Here is a 20346-nt window from a genome sequence, read left to right as displayed (position 1 = left end):
TTGATGCTTGAGGATGAAAAATGCAACAATTTGGGAGAAAAGAATAATGAAACTGCAATTTAAACACTGGCAGAATGAAAATGGGAGAAATAGTATGAAAGCACACACAGAGAGATGCTGGAAACAGGAAATTATTATTGAGGAAAAGAGGCAGGGATCCTTACCTCCGCATCGTTTTTCTTTGATGCCCCTGGTTCTTGCTACTGTTATGTCTGCAATGGGAAATAATTCAGTTAGGAAGCATTGGCACTGAATGGCAGTTTTTCTGAATCCTTTTAAAAATCAACCAGCCCAAAATAATCATTTGAAACCGAATATGAAATGAAGACTTCTTCAAATAATGTTTTCCCTAATCGGTTTGGGACAAAAAGTTCTTAAACTTGTTTAGACAGACAGCTCTTCTCAAGTGTTGCTAAATTTTGCTATTTGGTAGACAAAAAGAAATCATTTGGTATTCTGCAAATATGCCAAGTCAAAGAACACACTCAGATCCAGTGAACCTACCTGAGGGAAACTGTGAATATAGAGACTGGGAAGAAAAGATCAAAAGCTATCAACTGGCTCCAGAAAATACATTTGGAGGCATAGGATGGCTGGGAGGAGGGCTGAAATAAATCCTTTTTTTGTTCCTACCACCACTTCCATCTTACTAAAATAGTGACCAGCACTAGTTTAGTTACACTACTCCTATCCTTCTCTTCATTTAACAACTTTATAGCAACTTACTGAGGGCCAGCCATCAGGAAAATGGATGAAGAGATAAACAATTTTACCTGGAATGAAGTTAGAATCCAAAACACATGGCCGATTCTCAGTAGTATTCCCAGAGCACTGGTGACCCACAGGAAATAAAACATTGCACTGGCGGTTGCGGAACTGGACTCCAGATGACTTGCAGCCAGACCACTCTGACCACTCAGACCAGCTCTCTGTGACAGCCACAAAAAAAAACAAAAAACAAAAAACAAACAAAAAAACAAAAACAAAAAAACAAAACAAAAAACAAGAAGTATGTGGCATATTTAGGATATTGTCCCCATTCCTCTCCCCCACCACCACCGCCAAAAAAAATATATAAATGACCATTACTAAATCACCAGATTACAAGATTTTAGAATATTACTCTAATTGTACAAATTAGGCTTATACTTTATTTCAGGGCTTCTTAAACATTTCCACTTCCCATTTTAGCCTGAGAAATGTTTACATGACCCTAGGTATTAGCTATATTAGCTATATAAAAACCTAACTTTTACTGATAACAAGTCAGCATTGGCAAGGTTTGCAAAACAGACTGATTTTCTTTTTTATGAAGCACAGCTGAAGCATCTTCTGCAGAGTCCATTGTAAATACGGCACAATGGATTTCTGTAAATGTTTTAAACAGCCACTTGGTGAGGTTCATAAAATGCTTAGTGTTGCCGAATATTTCAGAACCCCAACAATTAGCTAAAGATCCTATTTGAGGTTGGGACCCACAGTTTAAGATGCAGTGCTCTATATGATGCTCTTCAGTAGGAGTCCCTTGTGACTAGTTCTTTTGTGGGATATGGCCTATACCGAAACAAAGCTAGAGCATTGGTCACTGATTGGAAAAGTCATCATGGGAAGAGAAAATGGTAAACTGTGTGCTGTCACCTCTCCCATCAAGCCCCCTTCTCTGTCTAGGTACTTCACCACTTTCTACAAGGCGGAACATCTAAGCAAAACATAGTACTTGTAAAGAAGTCCACTGAAACATTCCCATGCTTTTTAAAATAGTCCATCCCTCTGTGGCCTCTTCTGTTGTCGTTTGTTCATTCAGTCATTTCCAACTCTTTCTGACTTCATGGACCAGCCCATGCCAGAGCTCCCTGTCAGTCTCTGGTTGTACTGATCCATTTAGAATACTGTGGTGGGTTGCCATTATCTTCCCCCGGTTGGTCCCTTCTACACTGCCCTATATCCCAGGATCTGATCACACATTATCTTCTTATCCCAGATTAGATGGCAGAGGAGATTCATATAAGACATTTTGAAGCAGATAATCTGGAATCAGATTCTAGGATATATGGAGGTGTAGATCAAGCTTGGATCACATCAGGGGCAGTATTTATTGTGTGAAGGACAAAGTTTCTATTATATATGCTTGAGGGGTGACCTGAAGTCTGAGACAAAAAGAAGAGTGTTGGCAACCCTCTGCCAGAAAAGCTTCATGACAAAGACAAGTTGCTTCTTTTCAAACCAATTGTTTGCCAGAGGGTTCATTCAGGTTCTGCTGCATGGTGGCATTCTCCAATTAGCTCCAGCTACTTCCAGAATGGGAGGAAGGAAAAATATATTTCCTGCTATCTGATGTGTTTATGTTTTTTCCCCATTCTGACTAACAGAAGATCTCCCACAGACAGAAATCCTCACAGCAAACCTGCGCAAGTTAAGGCTTCCCAACATAAACTAGGGGCACTGGAAAGGGCTCAGGATGCTAGGCCTGAGATTTTCCACCTCATGATTAGAGACTGGATTTAAGATTTAAGGAGATTGGATGCATCTCACATTCAAATCTGTCAGCTTAGTCTTCCTTAAAGGGGTTGCTGTGTGGATAAAAGAAGAACAAAGTTGAAACGGAACATGCACTTGCTCAGTGGTTCTCAACCTGTGGATCCCCAGATGTTTTGGCCTTCAACTCCCAGAAATCCTAACAGCTGGTAAACTGGCTGGGATTTCTGGGAGTTGTAGGCCAAAACACCTGGGGACCCATAGGTTGAGAACCACTATACTAGCTAAAGAAAGTACATGACAAAACTATGCCTTTCGGCAAAACCATAAAGGAATAAACAAAATGGATTTCCTGTACCTGGACATTGCTGTGTATTGCAGAGGGCTTCTTCAGTGTGGAGCCCTAAACAGATGTCACCTCCATAAGCTGGTGCTGGGTTTGTGCATGATCGGGTCCGCATGTAATGTCCACTTCCACAAGTAGTGGAGCACTTGGACCACGTTGACCAACAAGACCAGCTGCCATCAACTGAAGAAAAAGAAAACACAACCAGGAGAATTCAAGAAGATTGCATAGGTGTAAAAAGCATATAGCCCCAAACACGCATTCATTTTAAGTTGTACCTGAATGTTGGTCTCTCCAGTATGTCCGACCTTATAAAAATAGTATATTCTCTTTATATTTCACAATATGTGTTTGTGTGCATGCGTGTGTATGTGCGTATGTATGTATATATATGTATATGTATATCTATGTGTGTGTGTGTGTTAAATATGTCTATTTGTTTGTCGGTCTGCACCACAAAGGCTGTTGGTAGGTGAAGTGATCGTCTGTGATATCACTGGAAAGAAAGGTGACATGTGTATGAGGGGAAAGGAGAAGGGGGAAAAAGAAAGGAGGAGGGAGGGAGAGGGGAAGAAAGAAAAAGGGGGGAAGGAAGGAAGAGAAAGGAAATAAAGAGAAAGAAGGGATGGTAGCAGAGGGGCAGTGGTCCCTCCATCATCTGGGCAATCCATGTAGAGTTGGTTTTGTTTATGACATATTTATCCTATTTATCCTATTATAAGTGTATGGTTACGGATATATGCTTTTCAGTTTCTGTGATTAAATGAAAGACAAACAGAACATCATTACTTGCTACTCTAAATGCAAGTAAAATAAATTCATTTGACTGGCATTATTCATATTTTAAGCTGAATTTATCATACCCAACTAAACATCTCTAGCAACAAATTTCCATATAATAAAATTGCGACTGGCACCCTGTTGATAGATTACAATGGCATAAATCAGACTTCTGTTTTCACTTTTTAAGTCAGTGTAGAACTCAGAAATCTGTTCTGATTATGCAATTCCCCCTTACAAAACCATCTTGTAGAATAATGCAGTCCCCTTGTACTCAACGTAGCTATTTCTATATTGTCAGAGATCAGCAAGAATTTGTTCAATGATTTTCTTATACCAAGGATGTAATCTTCAAAGATTTCCTGAGGACTCCTGGAGGTATCAGTAGATGTCTGTCACAATGCATCTTGTGCAGGAAAATAGCTGGACACATCCCCATCAATTATCTTACTCTATCACAACACAGAGATTGCCATGTTGGTAGGCTGCCCTGCTTGCAACGTGGGTTGGTGGAGTAGAGTCATAGTCAGACATATGTGATGTATCTGTGTCACCAATGCAGGATTTTGGCCAATGCCAGTCTTAAATACCACTCCTAAATGGTATACAGTGTTCCCTCACTACTTTGCGGCTAGCTTTTTGCGGATTCGCTGTTTTGCGGTTTTTCAATAAACTCTAAAAGAATATTATAAATCATAAAAACTTACAATTTACAGCCTAAGGAAGGGAGGAAGGAAAAGCCGAAGGGAGAGAAAAAGAGCCCAAGCGGCAACAGGAGGAGAAAGAGGCGATTTATCAACACACAAATGATTGATAAAGACTTAAAATGGTATATAACTACTAAGCAAAGTATAAATATATAGCGTCCCTACTTCATGGATTTTCACTGATTGCGGGTGGTCCTGGAATCTAACTCCCGCAATAAGTGAGGGAACACTGTACAGTATTTCTACTTAGATAAAGTGGAAACACAGAGGATAAAACACATGTTACACCTCTCAGAGTGGCGCATTCATATGTGGTAGTTCATATGCAAATAAAATAAATGTGAGTATTTCTTCAAACATTACAGGAGTAGCTCAGAAGCTGTGTTCCTTGCAGTATTCTCTCATTAGACAGGAAACATTGAAAACTTTTCTTTCCAGCTAGTCCAGAAAGTTCTGTACAACTAATTCTACTTGTGCAGCTCTTAACTTCCAAATATTATCTCAGAACATCTTGGTACAACAGAAAATAACACTAGTTTTACTCTGAACTTACTTTGTCTCACTTTCTTTTAGAACCTAATCTTACCTGAGGGGGAGCACTCAAAACCACAGTGGGACTATTTCAAGATGAACACTATTTTGGTATATTTTATTTGCAAAAGTAAAGCCCTCCGAGTCTAAAAGTAAGGATCATAACTGTATCTGTATAGAGAAGTGATTCCAAGCCTGTGAGCCACAACCCACTAGTGGGCAGCAAGACCTAAAATAATGTCTGCGAGATATGCGGGGAAAATCAGCTCTAGACTATTAAATATGGTTTTCTGTGGGCGAGCAGATGGCAACTACTGGATGGCATATGTTATGCATCAGAAACTAGAGCTGATGTGGTCTATCCAATGCAGTTTTCTGAATCAGCACCCCAAATAACCAAAACGAATCTAAAGTTGACCAAAAACTGATTAGTACCTTTTGGTACTAATGTTGGCGAGTGGTCCTTGGTCAAAGTGGTCTCTGGTCAAAAAAAGATTGGGAACCACTGGTATAGAGTAAAATCCAAATGTTTGTGTAAGAGGTACAAGCCTACAATCTAATTATGGGCATGACACCATCAAAACCAAAACAAATGAAAAGAAAAAAACTGGTGAAGAAAATAGTAAAACAATATCGTCCAAGTATAGGAAAAAAAATGGCATCGGTACAGTATTGTTAATTCTGCTAATGCAATAATCTACAATAAGGCTCATACACTCATCTGTTGGCAGACAGCAAGAAGTGATGATCAGTGACAGTATTAGATGATTGGTTATTTATTGGTGGCATGCAGACTGTCTCTAATTGGATAAATAGAGGCTGAAAATAGTATAAAAGCTTCCTCCTTAGCCACAAAGATAGGTTGCTTAGAACTGCCTCCAGTAATATCAGATCTAGCTGATATTGAGTCCCCTGCGCAGTGAGAAGAGCGGGATAGAAATGTAGTTAATAATAATAATAGCTGTATCTGACAGCCTTTAGGGCTATAATGCTATTCTTGGCTAGCAAATATTCTTACAGTGCTAGTAAGAGAAAGAAAGAATCTTATCTCTAAATATTAATCAGTAAATATGTACTTCTGATTTAGATAAATCCTTGTTGTTGTTATTCCTGCTGCTGCTCTGTGCATCTATGGAAACCCTAAGGCAATGCTATCACAGGGATTTCTTGGCAGATTGTTCAGAGGGATTTGCTATTGCCTTCCTCTGAAACTGAGTGTGATTTGTCCAAAGTCACCCAGCGGGTTTCCATAGCTGAGCAGGAATTTGAATCCTGGTCTCCAGAGTCACAGTCAAATACCTTTCTAAAGTGCCTGCTATAAAAATATATAAAGAATGCTGCAAAGGATTGCAATCTCTGTCAATGTTACAGATGTGTTTCACCCACAAATGACACACAGATAACCTACATAGATATTAGACCTGGTGGATGCTGCAGACAGCCAATGTGGTGTAGCGGTTTCAGTATTGTACAAAGCTTTAAAAGACTGTGGCTTCAATCCTTGCTCGGCCATGGAAACCCTCTGGGTGACCTTGCACAAGCCAATCTCTCTCAGACTCAGAGGGAAGCAAAGGTAAAATCTTCTCTGAACACATTCTGCCAAGAAAACCCCATGATAGGGTTACTTTACCATAAGAAAAAACAACCTGAAGGCATGTAACAATGGTTGTCTCAAAGTGATGTTTCTTAAGGTGAATGTGATGTAAGATTTTTAATTCCATGTAGTCATTATATAAATTATTGTCTAGACAAGGAGGTGCTATATTCCTCCCCAAGAGGAGTGTGTGTGATAATATTTTATATTACAATGCAAAAGAATACTATATTGGCTGCACATTCTCTCGTGTTAAATACTACGAAAGTCCAATATTTAAGAGTGCTTAAGTGGAGTGTTTATGCCAAATCTGCCTGTCTGAATTACATCATCGATCATGTAATCTGCAACCAAAAGGAGACAGAGAAACCTCCAAACCAATATAGGTTAGCTTGCAAATTGCCAAGACCTCCTGTCCTTCAGTCTAAAGAGATGGGCTGGGAAATCATGCTTATTTCAGGAATGGCCTCACTGGCTCCGAGAAAAAAATCCATTCAATTGAGTCATTAAATTATTAATTCGCCAAACTTCTCTTACTCAGCACAAACTAAACTCCACAGCCTACTTGATTAATACTTTGTTTATTTTCATATTTTAAGAAGTTATTTTAGGTCATTGGGATTTGTTAGAGGATAGAGTTGCTATCTTTCTGCCATATTACATAAAGCAGGAAGGCCTTGGGAGAAGACAGATTAGGATTGACGGAAGGATGTCACACAGTTCTGTTGGCCGTTTTGTTTTAATCTAATGAAGCCACAGGGAGAGATCATCCAGAGAGTTGGAGTTCAATGTCATCTGTACGCAGATGACGTTCACCTCTATCACTCCTTTCCAACTGCTACTAAGGAGGTTGTTCAGGTCCTGAACCAGTGCTTGGCAGTTGTGATGGTCTGGATGAGGGCAAACAAATTGAAATTGAATCCAGGCAAAACAGAGGTACTCCTGATCAGTTGTAAGGCCAAACAGGGTATAGGGTTACAGCATGTGCTGAACAGGGTTACATTCCCTCTGAAGCACAGGTTTGCAGTTTGAGAGTGAACAGTTATAGTTAAGCATGGAACCCAATTAAAACTTGTGCGTCAGCTGCGCCCATACCTTGGAAAGTCAGACTTGGTCATGGTGGTCCACGCTCTGGTTACATCCCAAACAGATTACTGCAATACACTCTACATGGGGTTGCCTTTGAAGACTGTTCAGAATCTCCAAATGGTCCAAGGGGCGGCAGCCAGATTGCTCACTGGAGCAATGTACTGGGAGCATACAACCCCCCTGTTGCATCAGCTCCACTGGCTGCCAGTCTGCTACCGAACACAATTCATAGTGCCTATAGCCATAAAGCCTTAAACAGCTCCAGCCCCGCTGGGGAGATGGTGGCGGGGTATAAATAAAGTTTATTATTATTATTATTATTATTATTATTATTATTATTATTATGACACAGCAAACAAGATAGATATGCTGGATTTCATATCACAAAATCACAAGTCGAACTCTTCCCAAGTGTCTAGGACTGTGTGATGTATTTTCGGATGATGCGCGCAGATCCCAGCAGGGTGGCCTTTTGCAGCTGGCAGATCGTAATTTTGTCAATGTCTATTGTTTCTAAATGTCGGCTGAGATGTTTTGGCACGGCACCCAGTGTGCCCATCACCACCGGGACCACCTGCACTAGTTTCTGCCAGAGTCTTTGAAGTTCAATCTTGAGGTCCTGATAGCGGCTGAGTTTTTCCTGTTGTTTTTCGTCAATGCGACTGTCACCTGGGATGGCGACATCAATGATCCAAACCTTTTTCTTTTCCACAACTGTGATGTCTGGTGTGTTGTGTTCCAGAACTTTGTCAGTCTGGATTCGGAAGTCCCACAGTATCTTTGCGTGCTCATTTTCCAAGACTTTTGCAGGTTTGTGATCCCACCAGTTCTTTGCTGCTGGGAGGTGGTACTTGAGGCATAAGTTCCAATGAATCATTTGGGCCACATAGTTGTGCCTCTGTTTGTAGTCTGTCTGTGCAATTTTCTTACAGCAGCTGAGGATATGATCAATGGTTTCGTCGGTTTACTTGCACAGTCTGCATTTTGGGTCAACAGCTGATTTTTCGATCTTGGCCTTAATTGCATTTGTTCTGATGGCTTGCTCCTGGGCTGCAAGGATCAGGCCTTCTGTCTCCTTCTTCAAGGTCCCATTCGTGAGCCAAAGCCAGGTCTTCTCCTTATCAGCTTTTCCTTCAATTTTGTCAAGGAACTTTCCATGCAATGTTTTGTTGTGCCAGCTGTCAGCTCTAGTTTGTAGTGTGGCTTTCTTGTACTGGTTTTTTGTCTGCTGTGCTTTGAGGAGTTTCTGATTTTTGACTTCAATCAAAGCAGATTCTTCGCTTTGCTTTACATATTCTGCCAGGGCATGTTCTTCTTCTTCGACAGCTTGTTTGACTTGTAAGAGTCCTCTGCCCCCTGATCTTCTAGGCAGATATAGCCGGTCAACATCACTGCGAGGGTGCAGTGAATGATGAATGGTCATGAGTTTTCTTGTTTTTCTGTCCAAATTGTCCAGTTCCATCTGTGTCCAGTTTATGATGCCAGCAGTATATCTTATGACAGGTATGGCCCAGGTGTTTATGGCCTTGATGGTGTTGCCTCCATTGAGCTTGCTTTTGAGAATTTTTCTGACCCTTTGTGTGTATTCTTTACTGACCACAGTCTTCACATGTTCATGCTTGATGTTGTTGTATTATTATTATTATTATTATTATTATTATTATTATTATTATTATTATTATTTGTCCAAATGTAACTTCCTCTATGAACCATCTTGGAGATTAAGATCATGTGACAAGGTCCTGCTCTCAGTCCCGCCTCCTTTGAGTTGGGAATATAGTAATTGATTTGTGAGACTGAGAATGGGCATTCAGACAATGTGGCCAGTCCAGCGGAGTTGATGGCATAGGAGCATTGCTTCCATGCTAGTGGTCTTTGCTTCTTCCAGCATGCTTACATTTGTCCACCTGTCTTCCCAAGAGATTTGCAGGATTTTTTGGAGGCAATGCTGATGAAATTGCTCCAGGAGTTGTGTGTGACACCTTTAGACAGTCCATATTTCGCAGGCATATAACAGGGTTGGAAGGCCAACAGCTTTATAAACAAGCACCTTGGTATCCCTGATCCTCAACACACTCTGCTTCATTTAGAAAAATGCTGCACTCGCAGAGCTCAGGCAGTACTGTATTTCAGTGTCAATGTTGACTTTTGTGGAGAGGTAGTGGAAATGGTCAACATTTTTAACATTACACCATTAAGCTATATTTCTGGCATTGCAGAGGGGTTGGCTGGTGACTGCTGGGACAGCACTTTGGTTTTCCATGAGAGGCTGAGCTTCTCATATGTGTCTCAAAGGCGTTTAGAGTAGCTTATATGGGTTTTTTTAATTTTCTTGTAAATTGAATCCATTGCTCCATGTCCTAATCTTCTGCACAGGCATTTTTTCTGCCTAAGTGTAATAGCATAAATTTCTCCCTGTTGAAATAGATCTTCTTAGTTTTGACCCAGCTCTCTAATTTGTTAAGGTCATTTTGAATTCTGATCTTGTCCTCTGAGGCATTAGCTACTCCTCCTAATTTGGAAAGATGCAAGGCATCACTTTGTACTTCTTCAGTAGGTTTATTGTTCACGCAAGGCTGGACACCTGGATAATTAAGTGAAAAGTTTTCCTTCAACCCCTCCCCCTTTCTCCTCTCTTTGTTTCTCCCTCCCCCTCTCCTCTCTCTCCTCCCACCCATGTTCTGCTTTGCCTCTACCCCATCTTTAGTGAGTCATACATATTCTCTGGAAATTCTGCAGCTTGTTGTGAAAAACAACCATTTTAAGCAACAAACTGTGGCTTGAATATTGTACTCCATCAATGCATTTGACAAAGATAACTGAACTTTACAAAAGCTCATACTAAAATAAATCAGTCTTGAAGGTGTCTTTAGATCTTTTTTACCCTCCACATTAAAAAAAAATCAATTAACATAACTTGGCAAATTAAACAACTTCAGTCACTAATATTAATCTTCCCTTCTCTAAGACTTCTCATTACTGAATGTCCCAAGTTTGATGACTTGCATACAGTTAGCATACAGTTAGCACGTATGTGTGTTTCACATCTGGATCCTCATTGCTCCACCTCTGGACTCCTGACAATGCTATTTGAAAGAGAATGAAGACTTTTATTGGTGGAAAAGAAGTTTACAAATCTTACCCCTTCCCTTCCTCATATCACATGTCAACAAGTCATTCCCACATTGAATCATAGTAAAACAACTATGGGGTTATCAAAAAGAGCCCTTTAAATGAAACCCTTTGAATAGTAACACTGCCTCAGGCGGGATCTATATCCCAGGATCTAATTTCAATTATCTGCTTTTCACATATTATTTTGCAGTATAGACTCAGTTAATCCAGTTCAAAGCAGATAATTTGGGTTCAGATTCTGGGATATAGGGCAGTGTAGATCCAGCTTCAGTCTTTTCTGGAAAAGATGCCTCACGGGCCAATTGAGCTCAGTCTTTTAGGCAAGGTTCTATTTTTTATCATGTGTAAACTGGGAATTTTTCCATATTTTTATTTTCATGGTATCCTACCTGGACATGGGAGAATGTTGCATTCTTGGTATTCGAGAGATGGCCCCAGGCAAGGCAGCCCTCCGTACTTTGGCTCAGGATTGTTGCAAATACGCTTCCGATTCCGAATGCCTCTGCTGCAGTCTCGGCTACACTGGGACCATGGAGACCAGGGAGACCAGGCACCATTAATAGTATGGGCAGCATAACGTCCAGAGTGCATGAAGTCACCTAAGAGGAACAGAGACAAATAAAACACAAGAAGAAAATTAAAGGGGCATCCCTTCAAACCAAAATGTGCCGTCTTGGCAATATGCTGACTCCGTTTGTAATGCTGTTTTAATTTAATTTTTGATCTAGCAATTTTGCATTTATAACATTGCACGATCAGAAGAATATAATTTGGTATTAAAGTTGACTACAGTTCTGATTATTGTGTCAGAAATCCTCAGCATTATTGAAATAGTATCAATTAAACAATGGCGAGTGAACTGGCAGCCTGCAGCTCCTATGTAACTCTAAAAGCCTTTTTATATTTTTTAGTAAGATGTAATTGAAAGACACAGAACTTCTTAATAAGGCCACTATTGTACCAATACTTGGATGCAGGCCTTCATAGGGATCTAAACAACATAATCTTCCAGTTGCAATGCTCCTATGTTTTCCAACTGCTTCTTTCATTCTCCCCCTTTAACATAAGAAAAACAATTCAGGCACAAAAGAGAGAATAACTGCATGGTGTCATTTGGATGGTATTGCTTGGAGCCATCTGTCTGGAGACACCCTGAACCACACTGAAACCCAAATACTCATAATCATCCCTAGTTAGCAGGATTTTGCCTTTCTTTCCTTGTGTTTTCTCATTTTGTCTCCCTCCTTGTTGAAACTGACAGTGTCTACTGCTGGGAGCAAGGACCTATGTTCTGTTATGTCACTCTATAAAACATTATGTATCTAAGCAACAACAATTTATCCTGTAGGAATATGCTTCCATATTTCATTCAATGAAATACAGAGCAGAGCTTTTACAGTTTCTTCCTAGTTAGGCAGCAGACTAAGAAAAAATGGAGTGTGATGGGAGAGAAGGAGAGAACAAACATTATGACTGCTATCGCCATTTACCTCTACCTTATTATTCCTTGTATTAGAGACAGGAAATGATTACAACTCAATATTACCAATTATTTCCAAACTTATTATTACAGCAGGGAATAGAGCATGGTTTGCAGTTTCTGCATTGCAGCAGAAAATTTTGTTCTCCTTTTGAGATCAACATTTTCCCCACCAAAACACTGGCATTATCAATGTCAGAAGTTGGCATATTTGATATGTCTCTTGAAGTCTGTCATTCATTGGTGAAAAGATGGGATATAAATAAAAATACATTTATTTTTTGTCATTCATTACACTCACACACCAGTGTATGTACACATAGGGTCTACTTCCAGAACACAGAAACATACCGTCAAAATAACTGTCATTCACTTCTGTGGCTTACATTAAAATGTTGCTGTGAAAGACCCGTCTTTTTCTGTTCAAACCAATGTATTACAGTGGCTTTGGAGGAAATGTTTGCCTCCCTCCTTAATGCATGTCATCCTATACTGAAAAGCTTTCTTCTCTGCCACTTCCCAGTTCAGTCCTTGTTTGAAAATCTTCCAGAAGACCGCATAACCTTGTCAGCTGGCTTGATTGATTGCTGACTATTATTCTAATTAGAACATACTTTCTAACATGGAGACTGATAGAAAGCTATTCCTTTTCCACCTTTTTCTGACATCTTTTAAATATTTCAAAGCCTGTCTCCCTCAGTCGTTTTTCTGGAGTCTAAATATAGCCTGTCTCCCACCTTCCATCTCTTAAGCTTTCCTCCCAGAGTTTAAAAAATATTTTAAATACTCTCATCTACGTTGAGCATGTTTTCCAGTGAATTCTGCACAGTTTGTTAAACATACCTATAGAATACAGCAGTGGTTCTCAACCTGTGGGTCGCCAGGTGTTTTGGCTGACAGCTCCCAGAAATCCCAGCTAGTTTACCAGCTGTTAGGATTTCTGGGAGTTGAAGGCCAAAACAGCTGGGGAGTGGGGACCCACAAGTTGAGAACCACTGGAATACAGTTATGATCTCTGTATCCATCAGGATACATTCCTGAACATACCACGGAAAGAGGAAACTTGGATAATAGTGAATACTATTTAAATTAATAGCAGCCTCTGGTGGCGCAGCGGATTAAACCGTTGAGCTGCTGAACTTTGTAACTTAAAGGTTGGTGTTCAAATCTGGGGAGCGGGGTGAAATCCCGCTGTTAGCCCCAGCTTCTGCCAACCTAGCAGTTCGAAAACATGCAAATGTGAGTAGATCAATAGGTACCATTCCAACAGGAAGGCAACGGCGTCCATGCAGTCATATGCTGGCCACATGACGTTGGAGATATGTACGGACAACGCCGGCTCTTCGGCTTAGAAATAAAGATGAGTACCACCCCTCAGAGTTGGACATAACTAGACTTAATGTCAAGTTGAAACCTTTACCTTTATTTAAATGAATGATTTCCACTGGAAGTCACTATACAGCTGTTCTGGAGTACCTAGAAAATTTCTGGAGAGGAACTCTCTCTAGGACTTTGCTAAGTCCTCCAGGTGGCTCCATATACATTCTGCCAGAAGCATACCATAGAATGACATGGACGGCCTAAGAACATTCCTAGAGATTATATATTTTGTTCAACGAAAGTAGGTGACACATAGGAACCAATCCTGCAGATACAGGGGTTGTACTGTATTCTAAATATTTCCCAAATAGGGACATTGCTTCTCTATTTTATTTAATGTTGCATTTTCTCTTTTTGCTGCTGCAACTTGACTGCTGACTTGTCATTCATTTCTTATCCCCGGAAATACCCTATACATTATTATTGGCAACATTTCCGCTGTGCTGCTGAATTCAGCCACCTTGGGTCTCATAGTGAGGGAAGTTATACATGAAACAAATGAATACATATTATAGACCAAGAAGCAGCTTTTTTAAAGTTGGGAAGTAAACCACAGAACAGATTTCACCTATTCCTGGCTTAAACAAACCCAACAGTGAATCAGCCAGAGTCAACCAGACTTGCCCCCCTTTTTGAGTCATTAAAAACTGTGACTGCTCTCAGGCTCTTCTATTTCTCCCTGTTTCATCTTGTTTTCTCCCTGCAGCTGCTTTGTTCCTTCTGACTCTCTTCCATATGCACACAGAAATACACACTAGAGTTTCTGAAATTATTGGGTACACTTAGAATACACAAAGAACATGGAATTTCACAATGTACTGTCACTTCTTTGAAATTCCAGAGGGACCATCTCTTCCTACACTCTCTGTTACAGGAACATTCAGAATTAACACATCCCTTTACACTGCCTACCTGTCCCAGCCTTTAAACCTTCTAGATACAATGGCGCCGTTACAGCCATTATAAGTCATTTCCTAAGACTCCACCTACATGCATGTTGTTACAACTTGTCCATTGCTTCTCCTCATCTTTGAGTCTTGCCCAAAAGACGACAATGGCAACTCCTCCTCTTTCTGGCAGGTCTTCAAATATTTAAAGGCTTTTGTCTCATGCAACTTTGTTCCCCCTTAATTAAAAGTTTCCTGGCATTTCAGCGCTTGAGAGGGTCCGCATACAAAAATAGACCACAAGCTGAGGGAAATTAATGAAAAAGAGCTAGTACAACAGCTAAAAGACTGAACAAGGGAACCCAGATTTAAATGTTTCATCTGCCATTCATATACTATGCACCCATAGGCAAACTACACTCTCTAACTGCTACATTTTCCCGATGATAATACATAGTTGTAAAATGATTCCAGATGTTTCTACATTCTACATTTTGACATAAGTGCTTGTTGGTGTTGCTGAGTTTGGATCTAAAACAAAGTAGAGAAATGCATGGTCTGGTTCAAATTTTACATAACCCAGTCATCTTTTTTCCTGATACTCCATTCCATTATATTCACCTTCCTTCCTGCTGTCATACATGTCATGCATTTTGTGAGCTCTGAGCATGCTCAGGTTGTTGATTGAGTATATTTCAAGGTAAAGTTTCTTTAAATATTATTTTTGCTGATTTTTTTTCTAAGTGTGCTAATAGCTCCCTATTTCTTATTGGTTCTGACTTTATCTTGTTGACGTTCACCATCTTGACTGATGTTTACTGGATTCCGACAAAGGACAGATATAATTTTCTGCCAAGATAAATAAGGCCAGTGTCCCTCTTCATGGGCAATTATTGTGAAAAAATGACATTGTTTTTCAGCAAGCATGCACAGCATTGGGCTGTAAGATGGTCAAGGACAATAAAGAAATGGTAATGTGTAAAATGTGCAAATGATATGGCTGCCAAATAGTTGCATTACAGTTCTGTTGTGTTGTCTTCCCATATTTCAAGGAACTGGTTTGTGGTGGCTTTAACTGCCACTGCAGAAACTATATAGCAATAAAAAACCCACATTAATAGAGCACAATACACTTTTTGTAAGATCCATTTCTAAAATAATACATTATGAAAACAAACATTCAAAATACATCCTGCTTAGTGAGCATTCACTATAAATTTAATAATGCATTATCTAAATCAGACATGCTTTTAAACACTTGCCACATTCATGCTTTTATGTTTTGAAGTATAGCAGGTAACCTCCTATAAAACAAGTTGTTATGAATTTGAAATATTGTGGTTTCAGCATGAAGGGTTTCAGCATGAGGGGTAAAAACTTCCCATAGTTGTGCCCAGTATGTGTGGCCTGGTCTTTGTTATATCCTGCTAATAGCTCAATTGATGTACCAATGTAATTGTTTCCAGTTACTCACAGCTTAAATGTGTTTTATATTACAAGTTTGATATAGATGTATATACAGTGTTCCCCCACTACTTCGCGGTTCGCTTATCGCAGACTCACTGTTTTGTGGGAAATTCTATTTATTTATTTATTTATCTGCCCCCATTGCTGCTTTTAATAGTTACATAAGTGGCCTTTCTCCCCCTTGCAAGCCGTGGGGAGAGTGAAGCCTTTCTTACCAGCACCGGTGGGCCCCGTGCTTGGTGCCTGCCATGTTGCTCTAGCTGCCTCTGTTCCTGCAGCTAGGGAAGAAGACACCGCCCCGCCCAGTAAGAAAGTGAGCAAGGGAGGGAGGGTGGTTGGGTGTGTGGGTGAGAGAGTGAGGGTGGCCAGGCTTCTTTTTCTGCCACCCGTTCCAGCCAGGCCATCCTGGGAAACATGGAGGACTTGGAAGAGGGACTCGAAAGTCCTGTCCCCTCTTCCTTCTCTGCTGCCACCTGCCCTCACTCTGCCCTCCTTCGCTCACTCACTTACTGGGCAAAGTAGTGTCTTCTTCCCTGGCTGCAGGAGCAGAGACAACCAAAGCAGGCACCAAGCAAGGGGCCCACCGGTGCTGGTAAGAAAGGCTTCACTTTCCCCGGGGCTTGCAAGGGGGAGAAAGGCCAGTTAACTATTAAAATAATGTTTAGATATTAAAATAAAAATAGTGCCCTTCGCAAATTTCCACTTATCACAGGTGGTCCTGGAACGTAACCCCCGCGATAAGTGAGGGAACACTGTATGTGGAAAGATCTATAAAAGTATCCATTTTATTTATTTTTCAGTAACAAGAAGGCAAAGGGTTACAATGTTGAATTGGAACCCTGGAAGGGTTTGCTTGGGATACAGTCAATACTAAGCAAACCAAACCCTTCAGCATTATCTACCGTGTTTCCCCGAAAACAAGACATTCCCATAAAATAAGACCTAGTAGAAATTTGGGGGGATTGTCTAATATAAGACACCCCCCGAAAGTAAGACCTAGGCGGCCCTTCCTCTCCTTCCCGGGCGGCAAAGGCGCTCTCTTTCGCCGCCCGGGAAGGAGAGGAGGGGTCCCTTCCACTCTTTCCCGGGCGGCGAAGGTGCTCTCTTTCGCCCATGAAGGAGGAGCCCTTCTTCTCTTTCTTGGCTGGCAATGGCTCTCTTTCGCTCCTTCTCCTGCACACCGCTGCCGTGGTGGAGGAGAAGTGAGTGAAATAAGACCTCCCCCGAAAGTAAGACCTAGGGGGTCTTTAGAGCCAAAAAAATATAAGACAGTGTCTTATTTTAGGGGAAACACGGTATCTGGCTACCTGCTGACTTGCCCACAAGCTAAGATGCTGCAAAAATGGCTGCTTACCATCGGTGGAGCATCCGGTGGAACCATCACTAGAACAGTAACGCATTTCAATCCGCTGCCTTCCTACATCCAACAAGTTTGCATCAGGCAGCCGGGCCTTGCAAGTATATCGGAACCGTTGCTCGTAGTGGCCGCCATTATCAGAGATGTTTACGGGACTCCACGGTGTCCATGGTGTGGTCTTTTTCAGTTCGGGACAGGGGCTTGTATTGCAAGCTTGATATTCCTGAAAGAAATTGTCACTTGCTTTAATTTAGAATATAAGATGGCTTTTACATATAACTAGAATCTCTGTACCCAGTTCAGTCTTTCCTCAACCATAGCTTTAAACACAATAATCAAAGTGTTTAAGTCTGAAGGTTATTATTGTCTGAACACCAACACATCTACAAAGACTGCTTTATAAAAACTGATAGCATTCATTATTGTGCAAACTAAAAATATGCCCAACCAGATTTCACTATAAGACTTTAAGCAAGTAGCTATTAGGTTAGTTAGTTAATAAGTGATGAATTTATTAAGAATAGAATAACTTGTTAGCACTCCCAGTATTGCTCTTAAAATGATTTGTTGTTTATTCGTTCAGTCACTTCTGACTCTTTGTGACCTCATACACCAGCCCACACCAGAGCTTCCTGTTGGCCATCATCACCTTCAAGGATGAGTCAGTCACTTCAAGGATACCATCCATCCATCTTATCCTTGGTTGGTGCCTCTTCCTTTTCCTTGCATTTTCCCCAACATCATTATCTTCTCCAAGCTTTCCTGTCTTCTCATTATGTGACCAAAGTACTTCATCCTTGCCTTTAATATCCTTCCCTCCAGTGAGAAGTTGGGCTTTATTTCCCAGAGTATGGACTAGTTTGATCTTCTTGTAGTCCAAGGCACTCTCAGAATTTTCCTCCAGACCACAGTTTGAAAACGTCTATCTTCCTTCGCTCAGCCTTCCTTATGATCCAGCTCTCACATCCATAGGTTACTACGGGGAATACCACTGCTTTAACTATGCAGACCTTCATTGCCAGTGTGATGTCTCTTCACTATTTAATGAGATTGGTCATTGCTCTCCTCCCAAGAAGTAAATGTCTTCTGATTTCCTGGCTGCAGTCTGCATCTGCAGTGATCTTTGCCCCTAGAAATACAAAGTCTGTCACTACCTCCACGTTTTCTCCCTCTATTTGCCAGTTATCAATCAGTCTGGTTGCCATAATCTTGGTTTTCTTTGATGTTTAATTGCAACCCAGCTTTTGCACTTTCTTCTTTCACCTTGATTATAAGGTTCCTCAGCTCCTCCTCGCTTTCAGCCATCAAAGTGGTATCATCTGCATATCTAAGGTTGTTAATGTTTCTTCCAGCAATTTTAACTCCAGTCTTGGATGATGTTCACAATAAAATTATAACAATACATTTGACAAGCTCTCTGGCTGACAATATGCAAGATCCCTCTCTAAGTTGCAAGTCCCAGGATTTCATAGGATATTGTCATAAAAGTTAAAAAGAAATCATAGTGTTATCACTGAGTAATGTTAAAGATCTCCTTGTATCATCAGCCCAACTGGACAAGAAAGGGATGATTTGACTATGTACTTATTGTATTTTAGCATTTTTGACCAAACAGTAGCATTTCTAGGTCCTGTACAGCAGTCCTTTGATTTATTCTTGAACAGGACATCAGCTATAGAGGAAATTGGTTTGGGGTTGAAAATGGGGGGAAAAAACTTTTAACTCAAGAGGATGCTGGGAGTGGTAGTCCTACAATGTCATTTTCCCAACTTCTGCTTCCTCACTGGCTCCCATAAGGGTTTTTGTGGTATCTTTTCATTTTGCAGATGGTCAGCCGTGGCAACCTATCCCAATGGCATCATGGTTGGCATAGGAAAATGAAAAAAGTTGCCCTTCCACAGATTAGTATGGGGAACTCAGGCTTCTGAATGGCTATCTGGAATCTAACTTATGCTGTCACTGGGTGTGCCCTCGCTTGTAAAAAATCTACACTTTTGCTCATGTTAAGCTATTGTATGGCTTGTTTACTTTCATGTATTCCCATTTAAGGTCCTCAGGCCAGTTTTGTTTTAAACATCACCCCTAGCTTTTTTCTCTAAATATATAGTTAGTGTGAGCGGACGACAGCAGTAGTCCAAAATGAGAATCATAATTACAAGGACTAAAAAAAGAAGCTTTTTCCCTTCAAACATTGTGTGCTACCATTGATGTCTGAAGGCTGAATGCCAAAACACATCCTTCTGTATGAAACCATTACAGGTCCTTGTGTCTTCTTATGATGTGACTTCTTTCTCTGACCTTCATTTACCAATCAGATATAAAGATTCTCCAACAAAGACTAAAATAACTACCTCTTCACTTCAGAAAGAAAAAGCTTTCATTTCAGAAGCATGCAAATACAATCTGTGGGAAGAGACAATAGCTAGCTTGGGGGAATGCCGACTGCTGAGATTTAAACTGATCCAGTATGTTTTATTTCATCTAAGGAATTTCTAGGCTGCTCAGCAGTAAAATTATCAGGGCAGTGATAAAATAATCATAAATAGAAATCCATTAGAACAAGGACACAGAACAAATCAACACAACACTACAACTCAGCAGAATAGAAAAAACTAATTAAATTAGGGTGGAGAGACATTTTGAAATGCTTGGATGATTAAAAACATCTTTGCTTGATATTGGAATGACTTATTTGGTAAGTATAGTGCCTCCATATGGAAACAGAGGTACCCAAGGTGGCATGACATTGTGTTTTATAATTACCAGTAATCTAAAAAAAGTCTAAATGTTATGTCATTTGGAAAATGTTATTTCAAAAATGAATAAATATAAAAAGTTATTCCGTTTTTAAATGGCTGTGTGGAGTTTGGTCCATTCTGTATAAGCACAACACTGCCCAGATTCTTTAATAGGCATATATTTTACCAGCACACTGTCCCTGACCAAACTTGATATCATGCAAATATACTCCTATGTCACCAATATATAACAAGGCCACAAAATAGTGGAATTAGTGTTACCACTTACTTAGTTACTAGTAATGAGCTGAGGATCACAAGGATATAGTTATTTTTCTAAAGCAGTGGTCTCCAACTTTGGTCCTCAAGGTGTTTGGGAC

At 40.4% G+C, this 20346-nt stretch overlaps 1 protein-coding gene across 4 annotated transcripts in view; it reads right to left on the bottom strand.

Annotated features, from left to right (window-relative positions):
* The window catches only part of sema5a (semaphorin 5A), a 216724-nt gene that overhangs the window by 19539 nt on the left and 176839 nt on the right, over positions 1 to 20346 (bottom strand). For all 4 annotated transcript variants that reach the window (XM_062977930.1, XM_008109113.3, XM_062977931.1 and 1 more), the window contains 5 exons: positions 17226 to 17451; positions 11047 to 11256; positions 2834 to 3004; positions 774 to 929; positions 165 to 212 (listed from right to left, as the gene is read on the bottom strand). In XM_062977930.1, the coding sequence (XP_062834000.1) occupies positions 165 to 212; positions 774 to 929; positions 2834 to 3004; positions 11047 to 11256; positions 17226 to 17451 (811 nt within the window). The remainder of the gene's footprint in view (positions 1 to 164; positions 213 to 773; positions 930 to 2833; positions 3005 to 11046; positions 11257 to 17225; positions 17452 to 20346) is intronic.

Source organism: Anolis carolinensis, chromosome 4 (assembly GCF_035594765.1).
Source record: "Anolis carolinensis isolate JA03-04 chromosome 4, rAnoCar3.1.pri, whole genome shotgun sequence".
Classification (NCBI taxonomy): Eukaryota; Metazoa; Chordata; class Lepidosauria; order Squamata; family Dactyloidae; genus Anolis; species Anolis carolinensis.
The sequence above is the reverse complement of the archived record's forward strand: the minus strand, read 5'-3'. Positions and strand labels throughout refer to the sequence as shown.